The 14,619-nt window shown below is 40.3% G+C and overlaps 1 protein-coding gene across 2 annotated transcripts in view; it reads right to left on the bottom strand.

Moving 5' to 3' along the window:
• The window catches only part of eogt (EGF domain-specific O-linked N-acetylglucosamine (GlcNAc) transferase), a 116,992-nt gene that overhangs the window by 90,448 nt on the left and 11,925 nt on the right, over positions 1-14,619 (bottom strand). For both annotated transcript variants that reach the window (XM_079747252.1, XM_079747251.1), the window contains exons 7-11: positions 13,592-13,698; positions 13,161-13,264; positions 12,819-12,911; positions 12,424-12,495; positions 11,455-11,541 (exon numbers count right to left, since the gene is read on the bottom strand). In XM_079747252.1, the coding sequence (XP_079603378.1) occupies positions 11,455-11,541; positions 12,424-12,495; positions 12,819-12,911; positions 13,161-13,264; positions 13,592-13,698 (463 nt within the window). The remainder of the gene's footprint in view (positions 1-11,454; positions 11,542-12,423; positions 12,496-12,818; positions 12,912-13,160; positions 13,265-13,591; positions 13,699-14,619) is intronic.

Genomic DNA, 14,619 nt, shown 5'->3' with positions numbered 1-14,619 from the left:
TTGGCATTTTACTGCGAAATGTCAAGAATATGAAATATATAACAGCTGTTACAAACCTGCCTTCTCAAAATCACATGGTTTTTTGATACAAGAGCTCCCTGGTGGTCTAGTGGTTAGGATTCGGCGCTCTCACCGCCGCGGCCCGGGTTCGATTCCCGGTTAGGGAACATAACTTTCTTGGTTATGTCCAAGCAAATCAAATACGAACCACTGTTGATAACCGATGTCCAAGTATTCAACAGAAAGGTGAATAATCAAAAAAAGCAAAAATCCATGTTTGCATTTTACTGCGAAGTGTCAAGAATATGAAACATATAGCAAATATTGGCTGTTAAAAACCTGCCTTCTCAAAGTCACGTTGTTTTCTAATGATACAGCTCCCTGGTGGTCTAGTGGTTAGGATTCGGCGCTCTCACCGCCGCGGCACGCGGCCCGCCGCGGCCCGGGTCAAAGCAAATCAAATACGAACCACTGTTGATAACCGATGTCAAAGTATTCAACGGCAAGGTGTATTATATAACAGCTGTTAAAAACCTGCCTTCTCAAAGTCACGTTGTTTTTTGATGATACAGCTCCCTGGTGGTGTAGTGGTTAGGATTCGGCGCTCTCACCGCCGCGGCCCGGGTTCGATTCCCGGTTAGGGAACATAACTTTATTAGTTATGTCCAAGCAAATCAAATATGAACCACTGTTGATAACCGATGTCCAAGTATTCAACGGCAAGCTGAATAATCAAAAAAAGATGAAATCCATGTTGGCATTTTACTTCGAAATGTCAAGAATATGAAATATATAACAGCTGTTAAAAATCTGCCTTCTCAAAGTCACATGGTTTTATGGTACCAGAGGTCCCTGGTGGTCTAGTGGTTAGGATTCGGCGCTCTCACCGCCGCGGCCCGGGTTCGATTCACGGTTAGGGAACACAATTTTACTAGTTATGTCCAAGCAAATCAAATATGAACCACTGTTGATAACCGATGTCCAAGTATTCAACGGCAAGTTGAATAACAAAACAAAGTCCAGATTAAACCTTTACTGCGAAATGTCAAGAATATGAAAGATTGAACATCATTTAGCCATTTAAAAACATTCCTTCTACAAGAAACATTGTGATTTCATGTTAGAGCTCCCTGGTGGTATAGTGATTAGATTAACCGTGTTCGATTCCCGGCTAGGGAACACAACTTTATTAGTTATGTCCAAGCAAATCAAATACGAACCACTGTTGATAACCGATGTCCAAGTATTCAACGGCAAGGTGAATAACAAAACAAAGTCCAGAAGAAAACCTTTCCTGCGAAATGTCAAGAATATGAAATATTGAACATCATTTAGCCGTTTAAAACAATTGCTTCTACAAGAAACATTGTGATTTCATTTTAGAGCTCCCTGGTGGTCTAGTGGTTAGATTAACCGGGTTCGATTCCCGGTTAGGGAAAACAACTTTATTAGTTATGTCCAAGCAAATCAAATACGAACCACTGTTGATAACCGATGTCCAAGTATTCAACGGCAAGCTGAATAATCAAAAAAAGCAGAAATCCATGTTGGCATTTTACTGCGAAATTTCAAGAATATGAAATATATAACAGCTGTTAAAAATCTGCCTTCTCAAAGTCACATGGTTTTATGCTACCAGAGCTCCCTGGTGGTCTAGTGGTTAGTATTCGGCGCTCTCTCCGCCGCGCCCCGGGTTTGATTCCCGGTTAGGGAACATAACTTTATTAGTTATGTCCAAGCAAATCAAATACGAACCACTGTTGATAACCGATGTCCAAGTATTCAACGGCAAGGTGAATAACAAAACAAAGTCCAGATTAAACCTTTACTGCGAAATGTCAAGAATATGAAATATTGAACATCATTTAGCCGTTTAAAAACATTGCTTCTGCAAGAAACATTGTGATTTCATTTTAGAGCTCCCTGGTGGTCTAGTGGTTAGATTAACCGGGTTCGAATCCCGGTTAGGAAAGATAACTTTATTGGTTATGTCCAAGCAAATCAAATACGAACCACTGTTGATAATGGTTGTCCAAATATTCAATGGCAAGTTGAATAATCAAAAAAAGCAGAAATCCATGTTTGCATTTTACTGCGAAGTGTCAAGAATATGAAACATATAGCAAAAATTGGCTGTTAAAAACCTGCCTTCTCAAAGTCACGTTGTTTTCTAATGATACAGCTCCCTGGTGGTCTAGTGGTTAGGATTCGGCGCTCTCACCGCCGAGGCCCGGGTTCGATTCCCGGTTAGGGAACATAAATTTATTAGTTATGTCCAAGCAAATCAAATATGAACCACTGTTGATAACCGATGTCCAAGTATTCAACGGCAAGCTGAATATTCAAAAAAAGATGAAATCCATGTTGGCATTTTACTGCGAAATGTCAAGAATATGAAATATATAACAGCTGTTAAAAATCTGCCTTCTCAAAGTCACATGGTTTTATGGTACCAGAGCTCCCTGGTGGTCTAGTGGTTAGGATTCGGCGCTCTCACCGCCGCGGTCCGGGTTTGATTCCCGGTTAGGGAACACAAATTTATTAGTTATGTCCAAGCAAATCAAATATGAACCACTGTTGATAACCGATGTCCAAGTATTCAACGGCAAGGTGAATAACAAAACAAAGTCCAGATTAAACCTTTACTGCGAAATGTCAAGAATATGAAAGATTGAACATCATTTAGCCGTTTAAAAACATTCCGTGTACAAGAAACATTGTGATTTCATGTTAGAGCTCCCTGGTGGTCTAGTGGTTAGATTAACCGGGTTCGATTCCCGGTTAGAGAACACATCTTTATTAGTTATGTCCAAGCAAATCAAATACGAACCACTGTTGATAACCGATGTCCAAGTATTCAACGGCAAGCTGAATAATCAAAAAAAGCAGAAATCCATGTTGGCATTTTACTGCGAAATTTCAAGAATATGAAATATATAACAGCTGTTACAAACCTGCCTTCTCAAAATCACATGGTTTTTTGATACAAGAGCTCCCTGGTGGTCTAGTGGTTAGGATTCGGCGCTCTCACCGCCGCGGCCCGGGTTCGATTCCCGGTTAGGGAACATAACTTTATTAGTTATGTCCAAGCAAATCAAATATGAACCACTGTTGATAACCGATGTCCAAGTATTCAACGGCAAGTTGAATAATCAAAAAGAGCAGAAATCCATGTTGGCATTTTACTGCGAAATGTCAAGAATATGAAATATATAACAGCTGTTACAAACCTGCCTTCTCAAAGTCACATGGTTTTTTGATACCAGAGCTCCCTGGTGGTCTAGTGGTTAGTATTCGGCGCTCTCACCGCCGCGGCCCGGGTTCGATTCCCGGTTAGGGAACATAACTTTTTTGGTTATGTCCAAGCAATTCAAATACGAACCACTGTTGATAACCAATGTCAAATATTCAACGGCAAGGTGAATAACAGAACAAAGTCCAGATTAAACCTTTACTGCGATATGTCAAGAATATGAAATATTGAACATCATTTAGCCGTTTAAAAACATTCCTTCTACAAGAAAAATTGTGATTTCATTCTAGAGCTCCCTGGTGGTATAGTGGTTAGATTAACTGGGTTCGATTCCCGGTTAGGGAACACAACATTATCAGTTATGTCCAAGCAAATCAAATACGAACCACTGTTGATAACCGATGTCCAAGTATTCAACAGAAAGGTGAATAATCAAAAAAAGCAAAAATCCATGTTTGCATTTTACTGCGAAGTGTCAAGAATATGAAACATATAGCAAATATTGGCTGTTAAAAACCTGCCTTCTCAAAGTCACGTTGTTTTCTAATGATACAGCTCCCTGGTGGTCTAGTGGTTAGGATTCGGCGCTCTCACCGCCGCGGCACGCGGCCCGCCGCGGCCCGGGTCAAAGCAAATCAAATACGAACCACTGTTGATAACCGATGTCAAAGTATTCAACGGCAAGGTGAATAACAAAGTCCAGATTAAACCTTTACTGCGAAATGTCAAGAATATATAGTATTGAACTTCATTTAGCCGTTTAAAAACATTGCTTCTACAAGAAACATTGTGATTTTATTTTAGAGCTCCCTGGTGGTCTAGTGGTTAGATTAACCGGGTTCGATTCTCGGTTAGGGAACACATCTTTATTAGTTATGTCCAAGCAAATCAAATACGAACCACTGTTGATAACCGATGTCCAAGTATTCAACGGCAAGCTGAATAATCAAAAAAAGCAGAAATCCATGTTGGCATTTTACTGCGAAATTTCAAGAATATGAAATATATAACAGCTGTTAAAAACCTGCCTTCTCAAAGTCACGTTGTTTTTTGATGATACAGCTCCCTGGTGGTGTAGTGGTTAGGATTCGGCGCTCTCACCGCCGCGGCCCGGGTTCGATTCCCAGTTAGGAAACATAACTTTATTAGTTATGTCCAAGCAAATCAAATATGAACCACTGTTGATAACCGATGTCCAAGTATTCAACGGCAAGCTGAATAATCAAAAAAAGATGAAATCCATGTTGGCATTTTACTGCGAAATGTCAAGAATATGAAATATATAACAGCTGTTAAAAATCTGCCTTCTCAAAGTCACATGGTTTTATGGTACCAGAGGTCCCTGGTGGTCTAGTGGTTAGGATTCGGCGCTCTCACCGCCGCGGCCCGGGTTCGATTCACGGTTAGGGAACACAATTTTACTAGTTATGTCCAAGCAAATCAAATATGAACCACTGTTGATAACCGATGTCCAAGTATTCAACGGCAAGTTGAATAACAAAACAAAGTCCAGATTAAACCTTTACTGCGAAATGTCAAGAATATGAAAGATTGAACATCATTTAGCCATTTAAAAACATTCCTTCTACAAGAAACATTGTGATTTCATGTTAGAGCTCCCTGGTGGTATAGTGATTAGATTAACCGTGTTCGATTCCCGGCTAGGGAACACAACTTTATTAGTTATGTCCAAGCAAATCAAATACGAACCACTGTTGATAACCGATGTCCAAGTATTCAACGGCAAGGTGAATAACAAAACAAAGTCCAGAAGAAAACCTTTCCTGCGAAATGTCAAGAATATGAAATATTGAACATCATTTAGCCGTTTAAAACAATTGCTTCTACAAGAAACATTGTGATTTCATTTTAGAGCTCCCTGGTGGTCTAGTGGTTAGATTAACCGGGTTCGATTCCCGGTTAGGGAAAACAACTTTATTAGTTATGTCCAAGCAAATCAAATACGAACCACTGTTGATAACCGATGTCCAAGTATTCAACGGCAAGCTGAATAATCAAAAAAAGCAGAAATCCATGTTGGCATTTTACTGCGAAATTTCAAGAATATGAAATATATAACAGCTGTTAAAAATCTGCCTTCTCAAAGTCACATGGTTTTATGCTACCAGAGCTCCCTGGTGGTCTAGTGGTTAGTATTCGGCGCTCTCTCCGCCGCGCCCCGGGTTTGATTCCCGGTTAGGGAACATAACTTTATTAGTTATGTCCAAGCAAATCAAATACGAACCACTGTTGATAACCGATGTCCAAGTATTCAACGGCAAGGTGAATAACAAAACAAAGTCCAGATTAAACCTTTACTGCGAAATGTCAAGAATATGAAATATTGAACATCATTTAGCCGTTTAAAAACATTGCTTCTGCAAGAAACATTGTGATTTCATTTTAGAGCTCCCTGGTGGTCTAGTGGTTAGATTAACCGGGTTCGAATCCCGGTTAGGAAAGATAACTTTATTGGTTATGTCCAAGCAAATCAAATACGAACCACTGTTGATAATGGTTGTCCAAATATTCAATGGCAAGTTGAATAATCAAAAAAAGCAGAAATCCATGTTTGCATTTTACTGCGAAGTGTCAAGAATATGAAACATATAGCAAAAATTGGCTGTTAAAAACCTGCCTTCTCAAAGTCACGTTGTTTTCTAATGATACAGCTCCCTGGTGGTCTAGTGGTTAGGATTCGGCGCTCTCACCGCCGCGGCCCGGGTTCGATTCCCGGTTAGGGAACATAAATTTATTAGTTATGTCCAAGCAAATCAAATATGAACCACTGTTGATAACCGATGTCCAAGTATTCAACGGCAAGCTGAATATTCAAAAAAAGATGAAATCCATGTTGGCATTTTACTGCGAAATGTCAAGAATATGAAATATATAACAGCTGTTAAAAATCTGCCTTCTCAAAGTCACATGGTTTTATGGTACCAGAGCTCCCTGGTGGTCTAGTGGTTAGGATTCGGCGCTCTCACCGCCGCGGTCCGGGTTTGATTCCCGGTTAGGGAACACAAATTTATTAGTTATGTCCAAGCAAATCAAATATGAACCACTGTTGATAACCGATGTCCAAGTATTCAACGGCAAGGTGAATAACAAAACAAAGTCCAGATTAAACCTTTACTGCGAAATGTCAAGAATATGAAAGATTGAACATCATTTAGCCGTTTAAAAACATTCCGTGTACAAGAAACATTGTGATTTCATGTTAGAGCTCCCTGGTGGTCTAGTGGTTAGATTAACCGGGTTCGATTCCCGGTTAGAGAACACATCTTTATTAGTTATGTCCAAGCAAATCAAATACGAACCACTGTTGATAACCGATGTCCAAGTATTCAACGGCAAGCTGAATAATCAAAAAAAGCAGAAATCCATGTTGGCATTTTACTGCGAAATTTCAAGAATATGAAATATATAACAGCTGTTACAAACCTGCCTTCTCAAAATCACATGGTTTTTTGATACAAGAGCTCCCTGGTGGTCTAGTGGTTAGGATTCGGCGCTCTCACCGCCGCGGCCCGGGTTCGATTCCCGGTTAGGGAACATAACTTTATTAGTTATGTCCAAGCAAATCAAATATGAACCACTGTTGATAACCGATGTCCAAGTATTCAACGGCAAGTTGAATAATCAAAAAGAGCAGAAATCCATGTTGGCATTTTACTGCGAAATGTCAAGAATATGAAATATATAACAGCTGTTACAAACCTGCCTTCTCAAAATCACATGGTTTTTTGATACAAGAGCTCCCTGGTGGTCTAGTGGTTAGGATTCGGCGCTCTCACCGCCGCGGCCCGGGTTCGATTCCCGGTTAGGGAACATAACATTTTTAGTTATGTCCAAGCAATTCAAATACAAACCACTGTTGATAACCAATGTCAAGTATTCAACGGCAAGGTGAATAACAGAACAAAGTCCAGATTAAACCTTTACTGCGAAATGTCAAGAATATGAAATATTGAACATCATTTAGCCGTTTAAAAACATTCCTTCTACAAGAAACATTGTGATTTCATTCTAGAGCTCCCTGGTGGTCTAGTGGTTAGATTAACTGGGTTCGATTCCCGGTTAGGGAACACAACTTTATTAGTTATGTCCAAGCAAATCAAATACGAACCACTGTTGATAACCGATGTCCAAGTATTCAACAGAAAGGTGAATAATCAAAAAAAGCAGAAATCCATGTTTGCATTTTACTGCGAAGTGTCAAGAATATGAAACATATAGCAGAAATTGGCTGTTAAAAACCTGCCTTCTCAAAGTCACGTTGTTTTCTAATGATACAGCTCCCTGGTGGTCTAGTGGTTAGGATTCGGCGCTCTCACCGCCGCGGCCCGGGTTCGATTCCCGGTTAGGGAACATAAATTTATTAGTTATGTCCAAGCAAATCAAATATGAACCACTGTTGATAACCGATGTCCAAGTATTCAACGGCAAGCTGAATATTCAAAAAAAGATGAAATCCATGTTGGCATTTTACTGCGAAATGTCAAGAATATGAAATATATAACAGCTGTTAAAAATCTGCCTTCTCAAAGTCACATGGTTTTATGGTACCAGAGCTCCCTGGTGGTCTAGTGGTTAGGATTCGGCGCTCTCACCGCCGCGGTCCGGGTTTGATTCCCGGTTAGGGAACACAAATTTATTAGTTATGTCCAAGCAAATCAAATATGAACCACTGTTGATAACCGATGTCCAAGTATTCAACGGCAAGGTGAATAACAAAACAAAGTCCAGATTAAACCTTTACTGCGAAATGTCAAGAATATGAAAGATTGAACATCATTTAGCCGTTTAAAAACATTCCGTGTACAAGAAACATTGTGATTTCATGTTAGAGCTCCCTGGTGGTCTAGTGGTTAGATTAACCGGGTTCGATTCCCGGTTAGAGAACACATCTTTATTAGTTATGTCCAAGCAAATCAAATACGAACCACTGTTGATAACCGATGTCCAAGTATTCAACGGCAAGCTGAATAATCAAAAAAAGCAGAAATCCATGTTGGCATTTTACTGCGAAATTTCAAGAATATGAAATATATAACAGCTGTTACAAACCTGCCTTCTCAAAATCACATGGTTTTTTGATACAAGAGCTCCCTGGTGGTCTAGTGGTTAGGATTCGGCGCTCTCACCGCCGCGGCCCGGGTTCGATTCCCGGTTAGGGAACATAACTTTATTAGTTATGTCCAAGCAAATCAAATATGAACCACTGTTGATAACCGATGTCCAAGTATTCAACGGCAAGTTGAATAATCAAAAAGAGCAGAAATCCATGTTGGCATTTTACTGCGAAATGTCAAGAATATGAAATATATAACAGCTGTTACAAACCTGCCTTCTCAAAATCACATGGTTTTTTGATACAAGAGCTCCCTGGTGGTCTAGTGGTTAGGATTCGGCGCTCTCACCGCCGCGGCCCGGGTTCGATTCCCGGTTAGGGAACATAACATTTTTAGTTATGTCCAAGCAATTCAAATACAAACCACTGTTGATAACCAATGTCAAGTATTCAACGGCAAGGTGAATAACAGAACAAAGTCCAGATTAAACCTTTACTGCGAAATGTCAAGAATATGAAATATTGAACATCATTTAGCCGTTTAAAAACATTCCTTCTACAAGAAACATTGTGATTTCATTCTAGAGCTCCCTGGTGGTCTAGTGGTTAGATTAACTGGGTTCGATTCCCGGTTAGGGAACACAACTTTATTAGTTATGTCCAAGCAAATCAAATACGAACCACTGTTGATAACCGATGTCCAAGTATTCAACAGAAAGGTGAATAATCAAAAAAAGCAGAAATCCATGTTTGCATTTTACTGCGAAGTGTCAAGAATATGAAACATATAGCAGAAATTGGCTGTTAAAAACCTGCCTTCTCAAAGTCACGGGGTTTTTTGATACCAGAGCTCCCTGGTGGTCTAGTGGTTAGGATTCAACACATTTATTGGAGCGGCCCGGGTTCGTTAGGGATCTCAGCTTTATTAGTGATGTCCCAGTAAATAAAATACAAACCACTGTTTTTAGTGATATCAAAGTATTCAACGGTAAAGTGAAAAAACAGAAATCCATGTTACCCTTTTACTGCTAAATGTCAAGAATATGAAATATATAACAGAATTTAGCTGTTAAAAACCTGCCTTCTCAAAGTCACATTGTTTTTTGATAACAGAGCTCCCCGGTGGTCTAGTGGTTAGGATTTGGTGCTCTCACCGCTGCGCTGCTTAGGGAACAAAACTTTATTAGTGATGTCCAATCAAATACAAACCACTGCTAATGATTGATATCCAAGTATTAAGCGGAAATATAATAATTTTAAAAAAGTAGTCTTCCATGTTTAACATTTACTGCAAAATGTCAAACTATGAAAGAATAGACCTAATTTAGCTGTTCAACAACCGGCCCAGTGTTAGGCATATGGCTAGGTAAATCTACAGCTCCCTGGTGGTCTGGTGGTTAGGATTCGGCGCCCTCACTGCAGCGGCCCGGATTTGATTCGCGGTTAGGGTTTACAGCTTTATTAGTGATGACAAACCACTGTTGATAACCGATGTCCAAGTATTCAATGTCGGGGTGAATAACGAAAAAAAGTAGACTTCTAAGGTGAACGTCTGCTGCAAAATTCAGAAATATTAAACCTAGTTTAGCTGTTAAAAAACTAGCCTCGTACAAGTCACATGGTTATTTAAAGCTGCAGCTCCATGGCGGTGTTGGGATTCGCTCAGAATACAAATAACTAGTCAGAATATAAATAACTACCATAGGTAGAAGGTGATACGACACACATTGCGCTATTCATGGCCCAACCCCTGATTTCACCCTCTCACGACTGGTGCCTGGTCTAGGATTACCTACTTATGTTCATAATGAAAGCTCAGATTAAACCATTGCCATATACAAGCTTAAAATACATACTAAAAAATCATAACCTAATTTATAGGGTTAGGGTTTAAATGTGCAATTTCTCATGATAGAAGTAAAATTTTTCGGTAGTTGCATCTGTAGAAATGATTGGACTGGACTGAGCCACATATATATATATTAGTGCTGTCAGTTTAACGCGCTATTAACGGCGTTAACGCGAACCAATTTTAACGGCGTTAACTTTTTTAATCGCGCGATTAACGCTCTTTGGGCTTGGCAAACCTTGTATTTGTTTCACCTGCTGTCTAGCAATAACTAGTCACGTTAAAAAAACTACAACACCATACCGGATCTAGCTACACCAGAAACAAAACAACAAGCATGCCGCACAAACTTGTTGGGGCAAGCAAGGATACTTGAATAGGAAAAACTTCCTAAAAGTGTGTGTTTGTGTTTGTGTGTCACTCTGTTCGAGCCTGCACGAGAGTTCAATGCTGTTACGTCTTTCTGACCAATCGCAGTTCAAGGCCCACCTGGGCTGTACCACTTCGGGAGGGGCCGCTCAGTTACCCCCCTCTAGACAAAATCGACTTGGTTGCGACGTTGACAGTTTGTTGCGTCTTTTGTGTTGAGTGAGTGAGAGGTTGTGGGCGCACAGCTCAGGCTGCCGGACGGTGCTGCAAGGAACTTTTATAAACGCAATATTGTTGTCCCGCAGTAATCTGCCCGACAGCCCCAAAAATTAACGGCCCACAGGGAATTCTCCCGACTCTCCCGATTACCACTCCGCCACCGTGTGTGTGTGTGTGTGTGCGTGCGTGTGCGTGTGCGTGTGTGTGTGTGTAGGCGTTATTCGATAGCCTGGTAATGTGTATAGGCCTACGTACAGTAGGAATATTCATACTGGTTCAAATAATAAATGTTATAGTATTTCCCATCTTTGCTGAGCAAGAGTTTTGTTTGAAAGTTCAGTGATTGAAACAAATAAAAGCCTGGGCTATTGAAGTTTTACGGTAGGCCTACCACTGTCATGCACCTACCCGATGTCAAGTGGACCGGGTTTAATTCACTGCGGGTCTCTCTTCTTACTGTCCTTCTCAACACTCTGATCTCACTAAAAGGCTAGCAGCACGAAATCAAGGGATATTTAGAATAGAAAAAAATGTGTGATTATTCGCGATTAATCGCGAGTTAACTATGACATTAATGCCATTTATCGTGATAAAAAATGTTAATCGCTTGACAGCACTTGCATATATATATATATAGTATTGCTTCTCGCCCTACCCGCCTACCCCTTCACAGAATGAGGCCCCCCCTACCTTTGGCCCGTCCTGGGGGATGTGAAGGCGATGGAGGACATGCTGGGAGAAGGCCCTCAACATCCCCTCTGTGTGACACTCAGAGATCTAGAACACAAGCACAAGCCTCTTTATTTTAATTTATAGACAGATGTCTGGATTGTGAGTCAAACCGGAACACATTACATTGTTAGCTCGACACGTATACTTAAAAAAATGTTTTCAGAGACCGAATCTGGTCAGGATGTTTAAGTGAAGGGGGGAGTGGCTTAATAGCGGGGAAAAAAGCAGCTGTGGCTGGTGAGCTTGATAAGGTAAAGGAAATACACAATGTGTCCTTTACCTTATTGAATATACATCACATATTTACTGATGTATGTTTGGCTCTCCCTCCCATAGTGAGACTGGGTTTGTCGTCAGAGCAGTAGGAATCTTGGGGAACACCTAATATAGTGGGGGCCTGACAGCTGAGTCGGCAGCCCCGCTGTTCGGCCCCATGCTCACCAATTCAATCCCAGACATGTTTTACTTCCCCCTCACACCAATTCTATGGATACATGCAGGACAATAAATATGACTCAACTGGAGGCAGCAATAAAGAGCCTCCACTATAAACCCTAGCAATCAATATTTCAAAGCTCAAGGTGGGTGCCCCAGGCCTTCACACATTCTAATGATGTCAGCTTTACACAAAAAACCTTGGAATTAACATTTAAATGACAGTAGTCGAGGGTTTTAAATACATTGCATAAACAGTTTGTCCCGAAAATTGCCTGTTTATGGACAAAGAAAACCATGGCCTGAAACAAGGAAGAAAGCAGTCTGATAAATTGTGTGTTTGATATAGAAGTAACATAAATCCTGGGTTACTGGGTTCAAAACAAATGTGCTAAATGACAACATTCCCTGTATCCATATAAATGTATACATGCAAGTCATTCAGAATATCTCTGTCTCTTTCTGTCTCTCTCTCCCTTTCTGGTAACTTACCAAAGGAGTATTGTAAAACAGACCATATCTCATCCTGGGGAGGAGGGAAAAGATGGCGTCTTTGAAGCACACCTACCATTAGGAATAGGAAACAGGATGATTAGCAAATGTTTCTGCGTGTGCTATGAATAGGAAGTAAACTGTGCATTTTTTTTAAACATAATAAATGATATATCATATAACTCAGAAAGTAGATAGTTGTTCCAGTAGACTCACTCCTATTGCCTTTCAAAAAAAAAGAATACCCATTGGTAGGCAATGTGATACATAATATTGAAGTGTTACAATAACTATCATGAGCTCATTGACTAAAATGTCATTATACATTTTTAAGCATTATTCCTTGTAAACGTGACCAGTAGCTCTTAATCACTTAAATACAGATGTGTATTTACCCGCTTTGAATCGTAGGTCTTAAGATGGATGATGTCATAGTCTGAGAAGGCTTTCCATGTTTCAGGAAACAGATCTCCATAAGCATGAAAACTCTGAAAAGCATTGTTCAATAGACAATACATATCGATAGTAATATCCAGAAGTCAAAATATATATACACCATCCTCCATCCTGTTGTTTCCTCGGTCGTGCATCTCAGTCACAAAGCAACCACGTTTAGAATAAGTTGCCTGTAAATCTTTAACTGCCATTTCCTCTGCATCAGAGCTGGCCTGACGCAGTTTAATCATCAGCCATCTTTAACAAACCCTGAATCTCAGGGGAGAGTGTTAGGGACCCACCGTGTCCCACATGAGGAGGTTGACGTCTCGGCTGAAGGAGTTGTTGATGTGCTGGGAGACGTACAGGTTGACAAAGTCACAAAAGTGGTGGTACATGTTCACTCCTACAAGAACAAAGAGACATAATGGGTTTCCACCTGCAACTGGATGTGATCACTTTATACATAGAGTGTACATAAATGTACAAAAATAAAGCAGAAGTAAAGTATAATTTTTATTTAACCTTTATTTAACCAGGAGAAGTCTCACTGAGATTAGAAATCTCTTTTACAAGAGAGTCCTGTCCATAATGTACACCTGTGTATAAAAAGGCACCGTGCTTCCAGTTTGATTTCAAATCCTAAAGCTACACTGTAAGGTTGTGTGTTTGAATGTGTTATCCAATACGCCCCATTCTCTGAACTAAACCCCAGAGGTAAGGAGGTGTGTACCAGCATCCAGCTTCATGAACACAGTGGGTTTTTCAATGACCAGGTCACATAGCCCATCGTCTATGGGCTGGAGGTCCAGCTCCGTGTACGTCTGCAGCTCTGCATACCTTCAGGGTAGGGATCATATAGGGACAGAGATTAGATATGTTTTGCCATTAACTGTACAGAATAAATGGATGGATGATACTGGACCTGCTCGACTGGAAGCGCAGCACGGCTGTGCTTTCCATTTCGATTATAGCCGGGCTACCCGCTCGAACGTGTGGGTTTAACAGATGAAGCGCTGGTCTTGATTATATGAGAACCTCAACACACTTGTTTGTTGCCAGTTTGGTTTTTGCTTAAAACTTACCGTATAATGTCATTGCTTCATATAAGAGATTTGGGTTATTTTAGACGGCTGAAACAAACCAAGAAGATGAACTCAAGTTTGATGTTCAATGTTTTTGCTTCCTAATCTCGAACGCTCATTGAGTGCTGACTTACCTCAGATCAGTCTTGTTAACACATTGGACAAAGTTTCACACACATTTCCTCAGATGCCACATGATTTTAGGAAAGAAAATTAGCAGCTATATATTATAAGCATATAATAGTGTGAAACTTTGTCCAATATCATGTTTTTTTGTCCATACCAAGACCATTCCGAAAGAAATCTGTCCTACCTCAATGAGCCATTTGTTTTGTGCAAGAGAATAACTTCCAGACGGGGAACTTCAATTGAACCTTCATTACCCTTTCTAATTAGGCTTGTATAGGATTTAATAAACAATAAAGAATCAAGCTATTTTGACCCATCGCCATACACCAGTGACCAGGGCGGAGGTCACTGAGCCCGCTTTGGAGGAGGGTCGGGCTCGCTTTGGCCCGATCTGGGAGATGGTCAATCTCTGGCGTGACTCAACACAGCTCGGGGTATGCAAATCAGCAAAAGTGCCAAGCCAAAAGTGCTAATATGTCATAAGTGTGCATCCAAAATGTAGAGCTATGTATTATTATACATTATATTTAAGTAGACTTAAATGTGT

This window comes from Pollachius pollachius, assembly GCF_949987615.1.
Source record: "Pollachius pollachius genome assembly, chromosome: 12".
In the NCBI taxonomy this organism is placed as follows: domain Eukaryota; kingdom Metazoa; phylum Chordata; class Actinopteri; order Gadiformes; family Gadidae; genus Pollachius; species Pollachius pollachius.
This window is presented reverse-complemented; position numbering and strand designations above follow the sequence as displayed.